The 18,074-nt window shown below is 28.8% G+C and overlaps 2 protein-coding genes across 2 annotated transcripts; both read left to right on the top strand.

Annotated features, from left to right (window-relative positions):
* The first annotated feature begins 4,020 nt into the window (after positions 1–4,020).
* On the top strand, positions 4,021–5,096 carry LOC107615007 (replication protein A 70 kDa DNA-binding subunit D-like). The gene is made up of 4 exons (XM_021111632.2): positions 4,021–4,082; positions 4,173–4,287; positions 4,365–4,519; positions 4,916–5,096. Exons 1-4 carry the CDS (start codon positions 4,021–4,023, stop codon positions 5,094–5,096), a joined length of 513 nt encoding a protein of 170 aa, XP_020967291.2.
* A 6,507-nt stretch (positions 5,097–11,603) lies between these two features.
* LOC110268383 (uncharacterized) lies at positions 11,604–17,343 on the top strand. Its single transcript, XM_088498699.1, has 10 exons — positions 11,604–11,766; positions 11,879–11,956; positions 12,038–12,101; positions 12,588–13,280; positions 13,323–13,516; positions 13,595–14,166; positions 14,251–14,485; positions 14,773–15,099; positions 15,190–16,787; positions 17,077–17,343. Exons 1-10 carry the CDS (start codon positions 11,604–11,606, stop codon positions 17,341–17,343), a joined length of 4,191 nt encoding a protein of 1,396 aa, XP_088354825.1.
* Positions 17,344–18,074: the final 731 nt, after the last annotated feature.

The following is an 18,074-nucleotide window of genomic DNA, read 5'->3' as shown; positions in this document are numbered from 1 at the left end:
TGTACTGCTGCTGCTTTGTGTTTTTGTAAAATTTGTAGATTATTATTTGATTATTCAGCTCACCGTTGTATGTTTTGTGTTTTAGATTATAGAGAAAAAAAACCAATAACTTGAAACACTTGCACACAAACATGCCCAGTCCTAACAACAGCTTTCCGATGGATCCTTTCTTGAGTCCTTTCCCTGTTCTCAGAACCTTGGTTGTAACCATGGTAAGTCTCTGAACGAATTTCATTAATATATGTAATTTAAAACCCTAATCCCAAATTGCATGCAACCCATATATAATTAAATTTATCATACAATTGATCCCTCTTTTAATACGTCTTTTCACGTAATTTTTTTTTATTTTGTCTAAATCTTTTATATTATTTTTTTTATTTGTCTTATGTTGCAATATTTTTTTAGGAGTCAATAAAAATCAATATCTCAAATTTTAAATTATAGAAAATATGATACTATGTTATAAAATTATTTTTTCTAATAATTTAAGCTCATAAAAAAGGCATATGATTTGGATAAAATTATCTTAAATTTGCTACGTATGATACATGGTTTAGAAAACAACAATAAAATGATGAGATTTTTTTCGAAATAAAATAATACAATATCTTTCTTCTGATACATATATTATGTGTATTACTGTACACGTATATATTATGGATTTTTCTTATACATATATTATGGGTATTATTATATACGTATATGTATATTTTTTTTTCTTAAAGGAAGACATGAATTCAGCTGTTATTTTCATATCTTTTTTTACTCAATATAATTTTAATTGACAGTATTTATGATATAGAATAAGAGCTGTATTTTCAATTCAAATCTTTTTTTTATTTTTTAAATTATCAAGACAGATTTTTTCTTCTTTTGGATTATGGAAGAAATATGATTTTGGATGCAGTCTAATTTTAAAGTGATTTACCCAAAAAATATACCTCTTCTTAGTTGCTATAAAAGCCTAGGAAGTATGGTCTTATACTGTTATCATACATACTTGCTAGAATTTACGTTTGCTCTTATTTTTTTATCTAGAGAAAAAATGGATAGACAATATGATTTGTTAGAGATGATTGCACCGCCAAAAGAGAGCTGGAAGATTCATGTCAGAGTAATCAGACTCTGGTCTTTACCAAAATTCAAAGACCCCAAATCCAGTAGCTCTATTGAAATGGTGTTGATGGATGAGCAGGTACTTCTAATTTATTTATCCACACAATTATTTCTCTGTTTTTATACACATAGTCCCACATTTATATGTTCCTCACTCTCATAATTATTACAATTTCAATCTCAACAGTTTTATGGTTTTCTTGTGACCATTCAATTAAAAATTGAACAAGAATAAAACCCAATTATATATTTCCTTGCAAGAAAAGCAAGAAAATTTTTTATAAAAGAATATTTTACAGTAAAAAAAGATTTAAATTTTAACTCTGTTAAATATTGTTTCATTTAAATTTTGTTTCATAAGAAAATTTATATAATTTTAATTATTATCCTTATAATGTCCTATAACAATTAAATAATGCTTTAAAAATTAATGTGTCTTATTTTGGTTTAAATTCTGCATTAAAGAATTTTATTAAGGAAATATAATTTTATAAGCCAAAATAATTTATCAATATGATTGTATTACATAATATGTTTATATTTAGTGTATTTCATTTAAATTGGCTGATGCGTCATTTTTTGTTATAGGTATAGGACTATAAAAAATTGTATTATTTAGTAAAATTTTTCTTCAATTTGTTATTGGCTCTGTTTTATATTATTATGCGTTTTATTTTAACACATCTAAAGACAGATTTCATATATATAGCAACTAAAGAATTAGTATCCTTAAAGGTATCGTTGGTAAGGAGTACTAACCTATTTATTTTTTGGTTTTTTCACGAACTTCGATTTCTAGGCCATAACTATTTATTAACAGTATTTTATATTTTTATTTTTAATATATATGAAGCAACTTTATCTTCAATATGATGAAGTCATGTCACAATGAGATCCCCATCTTGCTTGCGACTTACATGTATCAGAAAAATTAATCTTTGCCTTCTATTTTGTTGTATTTTATTTCATGAATTTTTTAGGTAATTTAGTATATGTCCTCATTAAGAGTCAATTTAAATGAAAAGAATTCAATCCAAATACCAAGTCTTTCCATAAGTGTGACTAGCACGCATATATATATATATATATAGAAAAGAACAAAATCTAGGTGCAAAATATAAAACTAACTCTTCCTTTTGTAAAAAATGTACACTAGGGAAAAGAAAAAGATTCAAAAGGTTTCACTGTCGGCCATGAGGAACTATAATGGAAAAGAGAATCATTTAAATTGAGAATGGAGGGAGGGATATTTGGCCAATAAAGAGGGGGTTTTGAGAGACTTTTAGCAAACTTTTTAAAATGCTCTAATTAGATATACAGTTAAAATTAAATATTCTAATTATTCTCAATATATAATTAAATATATGTTTAAAATATAACGATAGTATATATTAAAGTATTAAACATTTGAATCCATTATGTGTATATTCTTCCTTTGGTTGCATATAAATCTGTTACTAATGCTTAATACTTAATATTCTAGATTTAAATCATATTTTTAATTTATTCGGTTATAAATATTGAAAGAAAATTTTTATATAAATTTTGTTTGTTTATTTAGTTGGAACTTATTGGTACTGGGTGTAGAAAGTGAATAATAAAATTTTTTTCTTTGTGAAAAAATAGGGAACAACTATGCATGCTTCTGTAGGTGAGGATCTGATATCTGTGTTCGAGTCATTGATATCGGAAGGAACTGTGTATTTTTTACATACTTTGGAGTTAACAACAACTGTGGGTTGTATCGCACAACATCGCATCAATTTCGGTTGTTTTTTCAAGATAGAACTACTGTCTTACCCTCTTTCTGTGATGCAATACCGTTATATGGTATTAAGTTGGTCCCTTTTAGGAAAATTATGGGATACTCTCCTCATCATCCTTTTTTGGTTGGTAAGTGTATAATTTATGGCAAGTACACAAGTTGATTTTTTTTTTAATTATGACAAAATATCACTAAAACGTGTGATTTGGGCACATTTTTCTGTTTGATATTTATTTAAGACGTTGCTGGAGTTATGGCCGGCGTAGAGGGTGAGAGGAAATACATGAAGGATGTCAAACTTATTAACATGATGGTCATTCATATTGAGAATGACGGGTGTATTTTTTTCAACAATCCTTACTCACCACTTAATATGTTTAAATAAGTAATCTTTTATTTTCTAAATAATTTGCATTTCTATACAGTTTACAGCTTAATATTGTTGTTCTTGAAGAGATGGTGGACTGGATCAAGGATTTTCTAGCATCGGGCGATCAACAACTGCCAATAGTTATTTTTCAATTTGCAAGAGTAAAAAATTTACGTGAGTATTTGATTACTATCAAATGATTATATTCTTATTGTAACTATTTTTACTAATTATTGAGATGCAAAATGGGTGGCTCATGAAAGGTTGTCAATAGAAGGACGGTTATGCCATCAATATTTTCATATAGTAAAAACATTTGAGATAAGTAGGGATTTTTTTAAATATCATTGGAAATTCTCTTTTTTGTTTTTAATTTCTAAAATTTAATTGGTTGAAGTGATACAAACTATTATTATATAAAATTGGATAAACGAGGTATCAGCAGTTTTTTTTTCTTCGTTGATTGTAAATCCTATGTTGAATTACTCGAGAATTAATTAATCAATATATAATTTTAAACTATATTTCTGTTATTATATAATACTTTTTATTATTTTATATTTGCATTGAATATTTTTTTTATATGTCATTGCTAAAATAAAAAATTTTAATAATTAATTAGGTTCATAGTAGGTTATAATTATTTTTTTAAATCTAAGTACACTTTTGGTTACCTTCCATTCGATAATTCTTCTGTCATATATAATTGTACAACTCATTTAAACAATGATTGTTATATATAGGTACCAATATTGTGCAGAACATTATGTATGGTACTAGACTCTTGATAAATCCAGATATTCCTGAGGCTTTGATGCTTCGAAAAAGGTATTGTAACAATAGTTGTGAATTATTTATGGTTGTGCATATTGACTGTATTTTTGTGGCATCGTGATTGATAAGTAGTGTGTACTATAGAGAGATCTCGCAGTACCTGTCTGTGGTTTCTGGCAAACCAGCATATCTTGATGAAGATGAAGTTTTATATTCCATTGGGAGGAAGACAATAAAGGAGTTACGTGCTGCTGCGGATGTGAGTGCTTTATATAAAACTACTTTTTTTCGTTTGGTTAATTTTTTTTTTAAAACTTTCAAACTGTTCCTATATAGGTTGGATTCTATGTTGTTCGGGCCACTGTTCTTGATGTTGAACCCGTTCCAAGTTGGTGGTATAAATCATGTGTTTGCAGCGTGAAGGCAGAAGCTAATGCGGATGAATACTTCTGCGATGGCTGTAATAAGAACGTGAATAATGTGGTTGACAGGTATTACTCTAATTAGATTTATTTGTCCAATCTTTTCATAAAAATGCAATATAGTTAACTAATTGATTATGTTGATTTTTAATGATTTAGCAATATCTGGCTTAATACTAATATTTATTAAAAACAAAAACTGCTTTGGTTGATGGAAATCTGGTTTAGCCACACAAAAAAAAAAAGCTGGCAAACAAAGATAGAGTGCACAGAAAAAAATTCATATACCTACATCACTTTTATACCAAAGTCTCCTTTGCTAGGCTAAAATCTAGAAAACTGATAAATCTAAAAAAAGTTGTGTTTGAGCATCTAAATTATGTTGAATATCATTTTTATGATTTTGTTGTAACTAAAGGGTGATAGGCCAGGTGTTAATTGATGTTTTTGAATAAAAAAAAACAGGTATAAGTTGAATTTGTTGGTTTTTGATGGTACTGGTACAACGAACTTTGTTGTGTTCGATAAGGAGGTCGCAGCACTATTCGGACGAACATGTACTGAGATGGTGAAAGAGTTGAATGTACGTGAAACCAATTTCGTTGAACACGTTATGATTGTCAATAAGATATGTTTGTTTATTTAGAACGATATAAATGTAAAATTTTTGGTGTAGGAAAAAGGGAAAGCAAGCAAAGATCCTACTGGTTTTAATGAGTTTTTCCTTGATAAGGAGTTTCTATTCAAGGTCGAAGTAAAAACTACTGGATGGTGCGATTCTTATGATGTATCGGTGATACGTTCTGATTCTACCAATTTACCGAGGTGGAGGGACACTCAAGGCCCGGTAAAATCTGGTGTACCCAGTGCTGGTCCTATTAACCCTATGCATGTATAATTTCTTCTTTATTTTTTGTTGATTTTTAGACTATGTATATTAAGACTTAATTTGCCAAATATGAGATGTTGTTTATTTATTTTTTTTCATTGTTTTTTTATGTAGTCTCGAGGTGAAGATGGATGTTCTGTTTGTGATGAGTCACCTTATCCAATTGTGAAAAATTTGTCTGTTATTAAAAGACCTGTTGTGAGGGTATTCATTTAGTCTTCACTTATATGGCCTCTTTTATATTTTGAAATTTATTTTTTGGTTAAAATCTTAATTATACTTTTTTGTTTTGTTTTGTTTGAAGCGTCTGTTGGATGAGTTCAACATGTCTGGTACTCCTTCCATTAAAAAGTAGCTGCTGTGAAACATGATGTTTTTCATGTAATGGAGATAAAGGAGCATGTTTTAAAGGTTTGGTAAAGTCTTGGCTATGACTATTGTTTATTGAGAGAACAGATACTATTCAAATTTTAAAATATTTTAAATTAAATAATTATTGTTTTGTTTTATTTAATTATCTATGTTTTTTGGGATATGCTAATGACATTGAAAGTACTTTCTTTTTATTTTGATATAAGTCAAACATGACTCTAATATATAATTAGATAATTATGGGTATTATTAGCGTATAATATATATATATATATATATATATATATATATATATATCATTTTAGATGTTATTTTTTTTATTAAAATTTATTGAATACTTTTAGAATACAGATTTTTTGACTATATGATTATATCTGCTATTTTCTGTAATTGACTAAAAGAACAAGAAAGTAATTGACTAATTGACCTGTATATCAAACAATAGTCATTGGCGTTCAGCGACCTTGCTCCTCAAGTTATTATTATTTGGGTGGGGATCAATCATCGTATTTTAAAGAAGATAGAATAATTTAAGCTTTTTGGTGGTGTTTTTTTTTTTTAAATGTTCAACATGGATTCCAAAATATCAGTACACTTAACACTTTTTTTTCTTCCAATTTTATAATTTAGTATTAACTCGAAGGATAGCGATTTTACCAACTTCTAATTAATAGAGTCACTTATTTATTATATGCTATTTTCAACTTATTCTTAATGTGGGAGAGTTGCTGCGTTGTCTCTACTTTGACAACAGTGACCCTTCACTCTCCCTCCTCTCCCCCCCCTTAAGATCGAGATTTAGAGAAAAATTTTGATTCATGAAGTTGTTTAAAGATCAGAAAAATATTCAGAAATAGGAGTGGTTCACGAAGAAGATGGCACAAGTTTTAAACAATCATGACATGGGACTGATATATATTAATCATATTCTAAATTCTTCAACCTAAACTCAAAATCCGCAAATAAAAATTAGTATATGGATTTTTCCGAAATAAAATAATAAGGGTTTTTTACTTAAATAAATTTTATAGAACCCAAATTTACTGGATTCCCCTGAAATGAGATCTGCAACGTGATTATCCTGTTTCTATTATTATATAAATCGTCTTAGGCTGTGTAGGATTAAATAAAACGTAAATCATTTCAGCCTGGAACGATTAATGCATGATCTAGCAAGGGAAACAAAGGGTAAATCGTGCCAGGTCCCTAGAGTTAAAAGGAGAACGTAAATCGTTCCAGGCTGGTAGGTTTAACATGTTGTTGAGCTAAACCACATTAGGCTGCCACAATTTACACACAAAGGAGACCCTACTCATCTTGGCGCGATTCACGTGTTACTTGGTAGCACAAACTGGGCTGGGACGATTTATGCTTGCAATGTTGTTGAGTTGATTGCATGGCAAAATTAACTACGTTAATATGTTGGATCATATAGTATATGCTTAGTATGCAATTTAGAATAATTTTGAATGAAGACATTGTGCGACGGTGAGTTTGGTGGGTTTAATGATTTAGGGTGTACGTAGTTTAGTATAAGACGTTAGAAATTAGGCTTTTTAATAACTTAGTTAACACTCTTTCTTACTGTAGAGTGATGGTTGTATAATAGGGTACTTTTATTTATAATATTTTAATTTAAATTATATCTATTTAAATTTTAACTTAAAAAATAAAAATATACTTTTTATAATTTCAATTATTGATTTCATTGAGAAGATTAAATTAAATTAAAAAAAATACTAACAAATTATCATAAAAGAGTACTAAATTTTAATACATAAATTTAAGTTTTTTCTTTACAAAAAATGTCAAAAGGTGTTAAATAATATTAATTTTGCATAATATAAATTTATGTTGTTTTAAGTAACATAAATTTAAGTTTTTATGAAATTTTTAATATTCGTGGTTTATATAATTTTTTTTAATCATTTTTATTAATGCATATTTTTTATTGAATTTTTTTGTCTTTTTTATTTGACTTCATATAAATTTTAATTATTAATTCTATTAAAAAAAACCAAACTAAATAAAAAAAATACTAACAAATTATAATAAAAAGAGTACTAAATTTTAATAAATAAATTTAAGTTTTTTTATAAAAAATGTCATAAGGTGTTAAAAAATATAATTTTGCATAATATAAATTTATGTGGTTTTGAATAACATAAATTTAAGTTTTTATAAAATGACAAACAAAATTTTATAAAAAAATATGTATCAATAAAAATGATTAAAAAAATCATATAAACAATGAATACTAGAAATTTTATAAAAACTTAAATTTATGTTATTCAAAATAATATGAATTCATATTATTTAAAATTATATTTTTTAACACCTTTTGACATTTTTTTAAAGAAAAAGGCTTAAATTTATATATTAAAATTTAGTACTCTTTCTATTATAATTTGTTAGTATTTTTTTTAATTTAATTTAATCTTATTAATAAAATTAATAATTGAAATTATAAAAATTATATTTTTATTTTTTAAGTTAAAATTTAAATAGATATAATTTAAATTAAAATATTATAAATAAAAATACCCTATTATACATAAATAGTAGCAGGGTGAGTAGGCTTTCCTTTGTATGTAAATCGTGGCAGTCCAATGAGGTTTAGTCCAACAACATGTTAAACCTACCAGCCTGGGACAATTTACGTTTTCCTTTTAACTCTAGGGACTCTGGCACGATTTACCCTTTGCTTCGCTTCCCTTACCAGATCATGCATTAATCGTTCCAGGCTGAAATGGTTTATGTTTTATTTAATCCTACAAAGCCTAGGACGATTTATATAATAATAGAAAGAGGGTAATCACGTTGCAGATCTCATTTCAGGGGAATCCAGTAAATTTGAGTTCTATAAAATTTATTTAAGTAAAAAATCCAAATAATAACATTAATAAAAAATGCTTTTAATTTATTATTAGTCAATCATTGAACGTAAAATTATCAAATAAAAAATATTATTAAATGAGAGTAATTACTGAATGAGATTGATTGTTAGGGTGTTGGTGTTGTATGCTGCTGGGACTTATTAAAGTATGTTATATTATATTTATGACTCCGTAAATAGAAACTTTTTATTTGGTTCAAAAAGGAAAACTATTAAATTTAAAATAAAATAATATCTTTGATTCTTTCCAACAAATTATAATATATACACATTAATATTTTAGTCCAGCCCAAAATACAATAGCTCTATATAAGAACTCTACAATTACATATAATCTTTCATACTCAATATTTGATTATTAGATATCCTTTTGAAGGTGTTACTGTTGCACATTGCACCGCATCTTTATGTAAGTTTTATTTATTTTTTTTCATTTCAAATAAATTTTTTAACTGTTGATTAGTCTTCTATTGATTAGTATTTTCATTTTATTTTGTTCAACTTCTTTACAATTTTATTTTTTTTACTGTTCACATGTTATAAACTTATTAGTTTAGTAATTGAAAAGAATTAATATAATATAGCTTAATTGTTAAATATTTGAAAAAAATAAGACTATTATACACTCTCTAAAAATACTGTTACTACACAATACACTATGTTTTATGTAATTTTTATATGTTTTATGTAAGTTTCATTTTCTTTTATCAGATAGGTTAAAGTTTGTTAATTTGGATACTAATTTTTATTATTCACTCAATGTAATTATCCAAAATTATATATTTTATTATTTATAAAATAAATTTAAAAATTACATATCACGGAGAACATGCATAACCACTTTTTAAAAGTATATTATTATTATTATTGTTGTTGTTGTTGTTGTTGTTGTTGTTGTTGTTGTTGTTGTTGAAGCATACCACAAAGTTGTATTTAATTTTTAATACCTAATCTAATTTTTAATATTTAAATTTTAAATGACTAAAATTATTCTGTGTTGAATATTTTGTCTTTAACTAATTTTTTTGTTATAATTATTATTGTTGTTGTTGTTGTTGTTGTTGTTGTTGTTGAAGCATACCACAAAGTTGTATTTAATTTTTAATACCTAATCTAATTTTTAATATTTAAATTTTAAATGACTAAAATTATTCTGTGTTGAATATTTTGTCTTTAACTAATTTTTTTGTTATACGTTGATTAAAAAATGTGATTTATTGAATACTTCTAAATTCAAATTTAAAAATTATCGTGCAGGAGTGTATATTTTCAATCAATTATTTGATAATATATAATGTAAAAATTAGTTTGCTTAAGATAGCTATATTTAAATTGGTTTGGCTTTTATATATATATATATATCCATTTTAATAAGATTATTAATTTGTGAATTAAAAGTCACTGTTAATATATTTTTACATATTTAAAAATTAAATTTTTTATTTTTTAAGTAAAAATTGATACCTCATAAATTAATCAATAAATAATCAGTATTGTGAGTTAATGGATATTTAAAATTTAACTTCAAAATAAGTATTAAAATTTGAAAATTTGTATTCGTAGCTCATTGTTGCGGAAGAAGTACATTGTAGATAAGTGACTTAACAACGATAATGTATCCCACTCCAATCACACAATCAAAGGTTGCAAGGTTAAGATGAAAGATAATTTTGACAAGAAAACGAAAAAGACTTGATGATAATGAGTCTGCTTTCTTTGGTGCTTCTGGTAAGTGTTTTTCTAAAACTTCTTTAATTTCTATTTTTTATGGGAATTACAGTTTAAACTATTATTGTTGTTGAGAATATTAGCGAAGTAATTTGTACTATACATAATTTTTTAAATATTTTAGTTTAGTGATTTAAAAACTATAAATAATTGTTCATCTTTATAATTTTTTTTAAACTCGTATTTAATAAGGTATAAATTACATAAAAACTATGCAATCTTCAAATCTTCATATACTATTTAGGTTAATTAATTATTTAATATTATTTAAAATATATTCTATCATAATTTAAAATAATATACTATTTATCCTAAATTAATACATAAAACTCTATATTAATTGAGAAAATATAAAATTTGATGCTTTTGTGTGTATCTATTTAACTCGATTTAAATAAATTGAAATTTTAAAATTATATTTAAATTTAGAGTTTTATTTATTATTTAAATTGAATTGTATTTATTTTTAACTGATGATTGGTTATATTTTGAATAATATGATATGAATACTCATTGATTTAGTTTAATAATTTAAAAAATAATTCAATAAAGCTAAACCAATACAAAAAAAATTTTAACTACGAAAGTATACTACTAAAATTATATAAAATCAAATACGAGATTAGTTAATTGAATAATTATTATTTGTGTTTCATTTATTTTTTTTTTACTTAACAGTGTCGACGAACAACAATAATACAAATTTAATTGACTCATATTTATCTAAATTTAATTTATATCGGTTTAATGATGAAAATTTTCTATATATTTCTCATTACTCATTCATAGGGAAGCAACTATCTATGCATGGTATACACTGTGCCTCGCATGGAATTTTTGGACAGGAAAATACTCCTCCTAATTATGTAAGACCTTCTACATCAGAGATAAGATCTAAATCTTTAACTCTACAGACGGATCCTTCATTGACAAGAACTCCACTGTCCGTGTTAACAAATAGTACGTATAGTTAATGATTGCCAAATGATTCATACACCAATATTTAACAAAAAGTATACTTCATCGGAAATCATTTATATAACATAGATTTATTAAAATTCTAGCATACTCCAGTGTACAAGGACCCGTCAATAATCTAACTGAAGTCGTTTCACAAAATCAGCTTCCATCACACTCCGGTTTCCACCAATCGTGCCTAACAGAAAGGTAATTTAGAAAAGATAATCGTCATTATTATATTCTTTTTTTTCTATAGTTTCTATGGTTTATTTGAATGAAATTTAACTTTTTTGTAAAGAAGTTCTACTATGATTGGGGTGCAAAAAGGACAATCTTCCTCTGTTGTTGCTTCGGTGGCTATTAATTTGGCACAACTTTATGAAGATGTAAATTTATCGACTGTTAAGACACATCCACCAAACGCTAACACACACAGTGGCCAACGTGTTGACCCTTTTGTTGATGATGAAGGTAATTTTTCACTATATCAAGAATTTAAGTTTGTAGTTTGCAAGATATATGAATTATTAGTAATACATCAAAATGATTATGTTTGTATTTTTTATAATTTTTTTTACTGTAGTTTTGAATGGTTATGATGATTCAATGTTGGATGTGGATATGGAAGATAATTTTATACCGTCCTCAGAAATCTTAGACGGTATGTAAAATTTTTATCTGTATGCTTATTTGCATTTGTGTACATCATGGACTAAATTGTATCGGTATGACAACTGAGTAGCTAAAGAGAGTTCATTCGGCAGATGTATGGGATATAGGAAATCCTATTTATCAATGTCAACACTGTAAAGCATGGATGTGGTCTGGAGAAAGGCTTGCTAAATCCAAACAGTCACCCCAACCAAAGTTTTCATTATGTTGTATGGAAGGAAAGATCGAGCTTCCTCTACTTTCTGTGCCTCCTGATGAGCTCATTCAGCTTCATACTGGAGGAGATCAAAGAAGTATTCATTTCCTAAAAAATATAAGGACATTTAATTCAATGTTTTGTTTTACATCAATGGCTGAAAAAATTGACCGTGGGGTGAACAATGGGACTGCTCCTCCAATTTTTAAGCTTGGGGGTCAAAACTACCATAGCATTGGTAGCTTACTTCCTCCTGATAGTTTGGGACCAACATTTGCCCAGCTATATATTTATGACACAGAAAATGAGATTGATAATTGAATAGGCACACTTCGATAATTTTCATGCAACCAGTCAAATTTTTTAGTTATTTCTTATCTGTGAGAGAAAATAACATAAATTTTATTGTTTTTTTTTTTTGCAGTTCCAATGAAGCTATAAATGAGCGGGATAGGGAAATTGTGGCAATATTAAGAAACATGCTAGACAGATATAATAGTTTGGCAAAGAGTTTTCGCTATGCAAGAGATAGATACCAACAGGAAAATTGCACAAACATAAAGCTTAAGTTGATTAGTAAAAGGACTACAGATGGCAGGACATACAACTTGCCATCTGCATCTGAAGTGGCTGCATTGATTGTTGGCGATGTCGAACAACTTAGCAAGGATAGAGATATTATTATAGAGAGTCAATCTAGAAAGCTCCAGCGGATTGATGTTTTTCATCCATCTTATTTAGCCTTGCAATATCCATTGTTGTTTCCGTATGGGGAGGATGGATTTCGTTTGGGTATTGCAACATCAGATTCTATCTCCGCTAGACCTACAAAGAAAAACAAAACAATCACTTTGCGACAATTCTTTGCTTTTCGACTACAGAAAAGGACGGGTGAATCTCCGTTAATTCTGAGATCAAAGAGATTATTCCAACAGTTTCTGGTAGATGCCTACACAATGGTGGAATCAGAGAGGTTAAAATTCTTTAGGTGTAAACAACCACAGTTGAGGGTTGATAAATACAAATGTCTGCATGAAAGTCTTATAAACGGGGATGTAGATGCTGCAAGGCTTGGCAAAAGAATAATACTTCCCAGTACTTTTACCAGTGGACCTAGGTATATGATGAATAATTGTAAAGATGCGTTTGTAATTTGCAGATATGCAGGATATCCTAGCTATTTTATCACCATGACCTGTAACCCTGAATGGGATGAGATAAGAAGAGAAGTGACTTCCATTGGATTGAAGGCAGAAGACCGTCCTGATATATTGTGTCGAGTTTTCAAGATCAAGCTTGATGGTTTGATAGATGACCTCAAAGAGGGAAAAATCTTTGGCAAAATTTTGGGATGTAAGTCTGTGTTTATGCAACGTTTTATTAAAATCCTATGTTGTAATGCTTTGCTCATTTGTCTTTTTCAATTTTCAGACGTTTGTACTGTAGAGTTTCAAAAGAGAGGGCTTCCGCATGCACATATCCTTTTATTCATGAGTAACAAGTTCAAGCCACAAACACCAGATGACATAGACAAACATATAACAGCTGAGATTCCTGATGAAAATGAAAGGCCAAATCTACATAGAGCTGTTCAAAATTACATGGTACATGGTCCATGTGGTCCATACAACAAGAATTCACCTTGCATGAAGAATGGATCATGTTCAAAGTTCTATCCTAAAGAGTTTAGACAGCGAACACTCATTGATGAGGCCGAATTTCCCAAATATAGGCGTACTGATAACGGTCGAACAGTGAAGAAAAGGGAATGTGTACTAGACAATAAGTTCATTGTTCCGTATAATCCAGAATTGTTGCTCAAGTTCAGGTGCCACATAAATGTGGAATACACATGCCAAACAAGTTCTATTAAGTATCTGTTTAAGTATGTACACAAGGGTAATGACCGCGTAACAGCTACTCTATACAATGCTGGTGATCCGTCAGAAGCCACACAAGTTGTTGACAAAATTAGGAATTACTACGATTGTAGGTATATTTCGGCATGTGAGGCAGTCTGGCGTCTTTTTGGATACGAAATCCAAGAGAAAGAACCATTTGTGATTAGACTTCCATTCCATTTGGAGGATGAGCAACCTGTGGTTTATGGTGAAACTTCTAATGTGAATGATATCGTCGAAAGAGAAATATCTCATAGGTCCATGTTTTTGGGATGGATGGCAGCGAACATGTCATATCCTTATGCTCGAAGTCTGACTTATGCTGAGTTTCCAACCAAGTTTGTTTGGAAGGACGATTCTTCAAAGTGGTTTCCTCGAAAGAAAGGCTTCGCAATTGGAAGGTTGACTCATGTACCTGCAGGTAATGACGAGTTTACATTCAATTTTGATCTTACTTATTTAAGGATTTAAATTTAAAATCTTAACAGCCTGTACTCCATGTCCATTTTATTCAATTTATCTACACTAGAAAATAAATGTTCATATAACTTTCAACAGTTATAATTTGTAGATTATACGATTTTTTATTTTTCAATATTTTTTACAAAAATTATTCTTAAGCGGATGTGAAGCTACATAATAATTAAAATAGCGTAGCTTAATCCATTTAACAACTTAAAAGTGGGATTTTAACTAAGTTTTTTGCAGCAAATACCGAAGAATATTACCAACGACTTCTCTTGAATACTCAAAGAGGATGTACGAGTTTTCGAGATATAAGAACAGTTGGAGGAACAATTTATGCTACGTATAGAGATGCATGCTTCGCCCTTGGACTCTTGCAAGATGACAAAGAATTTATTGATGCAATTAAGGAAGCAAGCTCATGGGCCTCAGGATCATATGTTAGGAGGTTATTTGTCATTCTATTAACATCCAACAATATCTCAAGACCAGAACATGTTTGGGATAGATGTTGGCATGAACTCTCAGATGATATTTTGTATCGACAGAGAGCCGTGATGAACATGAGCGGTGAGTTTCTATTAATTACAATGATAAAAGTTCTTCCTTATTGATCATTTTTAGTTTGATTGAATTTTTATGGTATCGTATAATATGCAGAGTTAACAATGTTAGATGATGAGATTAAGCAGTTGTGCTTAATGGATATAGACAAGATCTTACATTCCTATGGTAAGACCTTGAAAGACTATCCTCCTATGCCTTTAGCAACTGAAGTTGATAATTCTTTGTTAACCGAAAGGGTTATAAGGGAAGAGCTAAACTTTAACAGGGATGATTTAAAGAAAAATGCCTCAGATATGTTAGCCATCGCAACACCTGAGCAGAGATATGCATTCGATAAAATTGTTACAGCTGTGTATTGTGATGAAGGGGGTTTTTTCTTTGTGTATGGTCATGGAGGTACTGGAAAAACATTTCTCTGGAACCTTATGTCTGCTGAGATTCGCTCAAGGGGTGATATAGTGTTAAACGTTGCTTCGAGTGGTATTGCATCTTTACTTCTTCCCAATGGAAGAACGGCACACTCAAGGTTCAAAATACCGCTGAATATAACTGAGGATTCTGTATGTAACATCAAACCTGGTTCCCCTCAAGCAATGTTACTGTTGAAAGCCAAACTTATAATTTGGGATGAGGCCCCAATGGTTAGTAGGTACTGCTATGAAGCGCTTGACAAATGCTTGGGTGACATCATGAGGTGTTCCCCAACATATAGCAAAGATTTGCCCTTTGGAGGAAAAGTGGTTGTACTAGGTGGAGACTTTAGACAAATTCTTCCTGTCATTCCACGAGGATCGAGACAAGATATCGTTCATTCAACCGTGAATTCATCTTACCTTTGGAAGTTTTGCCAGGTGCTCAAACTAACAAAAAATATGAGACTCTCTGTAGGGACGACTGCTTCAGATCAAGACGAGACAGAGCAATTTTGTGAGTGGTTATTGAAAGTTGGTGATGGTCTAATAGGTGACAATATGGATGGTGAATCTGAGATATGTCTTCCAGGAGATATTGTTATTCCTTCTTCGGACCAGGCATTTGATGAGTTAGTTCATTTTTCTTATCCAAATATTCTGGAAAACATGTCCTCAAAGGATTTTTTCAAAGCAAGAACTATACTGGCTCCCATACTAGACATCGTTGAAGAGGTCAACAACCATCTGATGGCTATCATTCCTGGAGGAGAAAAATTATATCTTAGTTCGGATTCCATATGTATGGATGAAGGGAATATGGAGAGTCAACTAGATCTCTTTGGTCCTGAATTACTGAATAGCATAAATTGCTCTGGTTTGTCTCCACATAAATTAATACTCAAGGTTGGTGTTTCGGTGATGTTACTGAGGAATATTGACCAATCCAGTGGTCTTTGTAATGGTACAAAGCTACAAGTTAGGAAGCTTGGAAATCATGTCATAGAATGTGAAGTCTTAACGGGTAACAATGTTGGTCATATTGCTTTGATTCCAAGAATGAATATGGTACCAACAAATGAAACCGTCCCAGTTAGATTCCAACGAAGACAGTTTCCCATAATAGTATCGTTTGCCATGACAATTAATAAGTCTCAGGGACAAACTTTATCTTATGTTGGATTGTACTTGTCCAAACCAGTTTTTACACATGGCCAACTATATGTGGCACTTTCAAGAGTTAAGAGTAAGAGAGATTTAAAAGTTTTACTTATGAATCACGTAAGAATGTCTGCAAATTCAACTATCAATGTTATTTATAGAGAAGTCTTTGAAAAAATAATATTCTAATGTAAATATTTTAATTTTATTTTAAATTCTGTATCAGTGTATAATTATTTTACTTTAAAATATATAAAATAATTATTACTTCCTTTTTTAAGTTAAACTTTGATTTTAATAATAATTTTATAAATTTTTTAAAATAATAATTATTTTGTATTTTTATTTTAAGTATCGAAACATATAAATTTTTTTCTTACTTTTATAAATTTTCCCGTGCTAAGCACAGATTTATACACTAGTTTTATATTATAATAGGAGAATAGCAGTAATACTCAAGGTTGGTGTTTCGGTGATGTTACTGAGGAATATTGACCAATCCAGTGGTCTTTGTAATGGTACAAAGCTACAAGTTAGGAAGCTTGGAAATCATGTCATAGAATGTGAAGTCTTAACGGGTAACAATGTTGGTCATATTGCTTTGATTCCAAGAATGAATATGGTACCAACAAATGAAACCGTCCCAGTTAGATTCCAACGAAGACAGTTTCCATAATAGTATCGTTTGCCATGACAATTAATAAGTCTCAGGGACAAACTTTATCTTATGTTGGATTGTACTTGTCCAAACCAGTTTTTACACATGGCCAACTATATGTGGCACTTTCAAGAGTTAAGAGTAAGAGAGATTTAAAAGTTTTACTTATGAATCACGTAAGAATGTCTGCAAATTCAACTATCAATGTTATTTATAGAGAAGTCTTTGAAAAAATAATATTCTAATGTAAATATTTTAATTTTATTTTAAATTCTGTATCAGTGTATAATTATTTTACTTTAAAATATATAAAATAATTATTACTTCCTTTTTTAAGTTAAACTTTGATTTTAATAATAATTTTATAAATTTTTTAAAATAATAATTATTTTGTATTTTTATTTTAAGTATCGAAACATATAAATTTTTTTCTTACTTTTATAAATTTTCCCGTGCTAAGCACAGGTTTATACACTAGTTTTATATTATAATAGGAGAATAGCAGTAGGTTCATGGAACGACAAGTGTATAGGGTCAATATTTGACAAGTGGCAAAGCAAAAAAAATTATTATGTCAACGAAAATTCAAAATTTTTTAACATGGAAAAGTATTAAGCGAGAGTTTTATCAAGTTAAATTCAAAACTATTTTGTCTAGTTTTATTCCCGTTGTAGATCACTTTTAAAATCATTCTTTCTCTTTCTCATTTTCATATATATGTTTTTTTGTTCATCTTAATCATAAAAACA

Source organism: Arachis ipaensis, chromosome B9, assembly GCF_059453495.1.
Source record: "Arachis ipaensis isolate K30076 ecotype BB chromosome B9, ASM5945349v1, whole genome shotgun sequence".
NCBI classification, from domain to species: Eukaryota; Viridiplantae; Streptophyta; class Magnoliopsida; order Fabales; family Fabaceae; genus Arachis; species Arachis ipaensis.
Note: the sequence above shows the minus strand (reverse complement) of the source record. Positions and strands in the feature narration are given on the sequence as shown.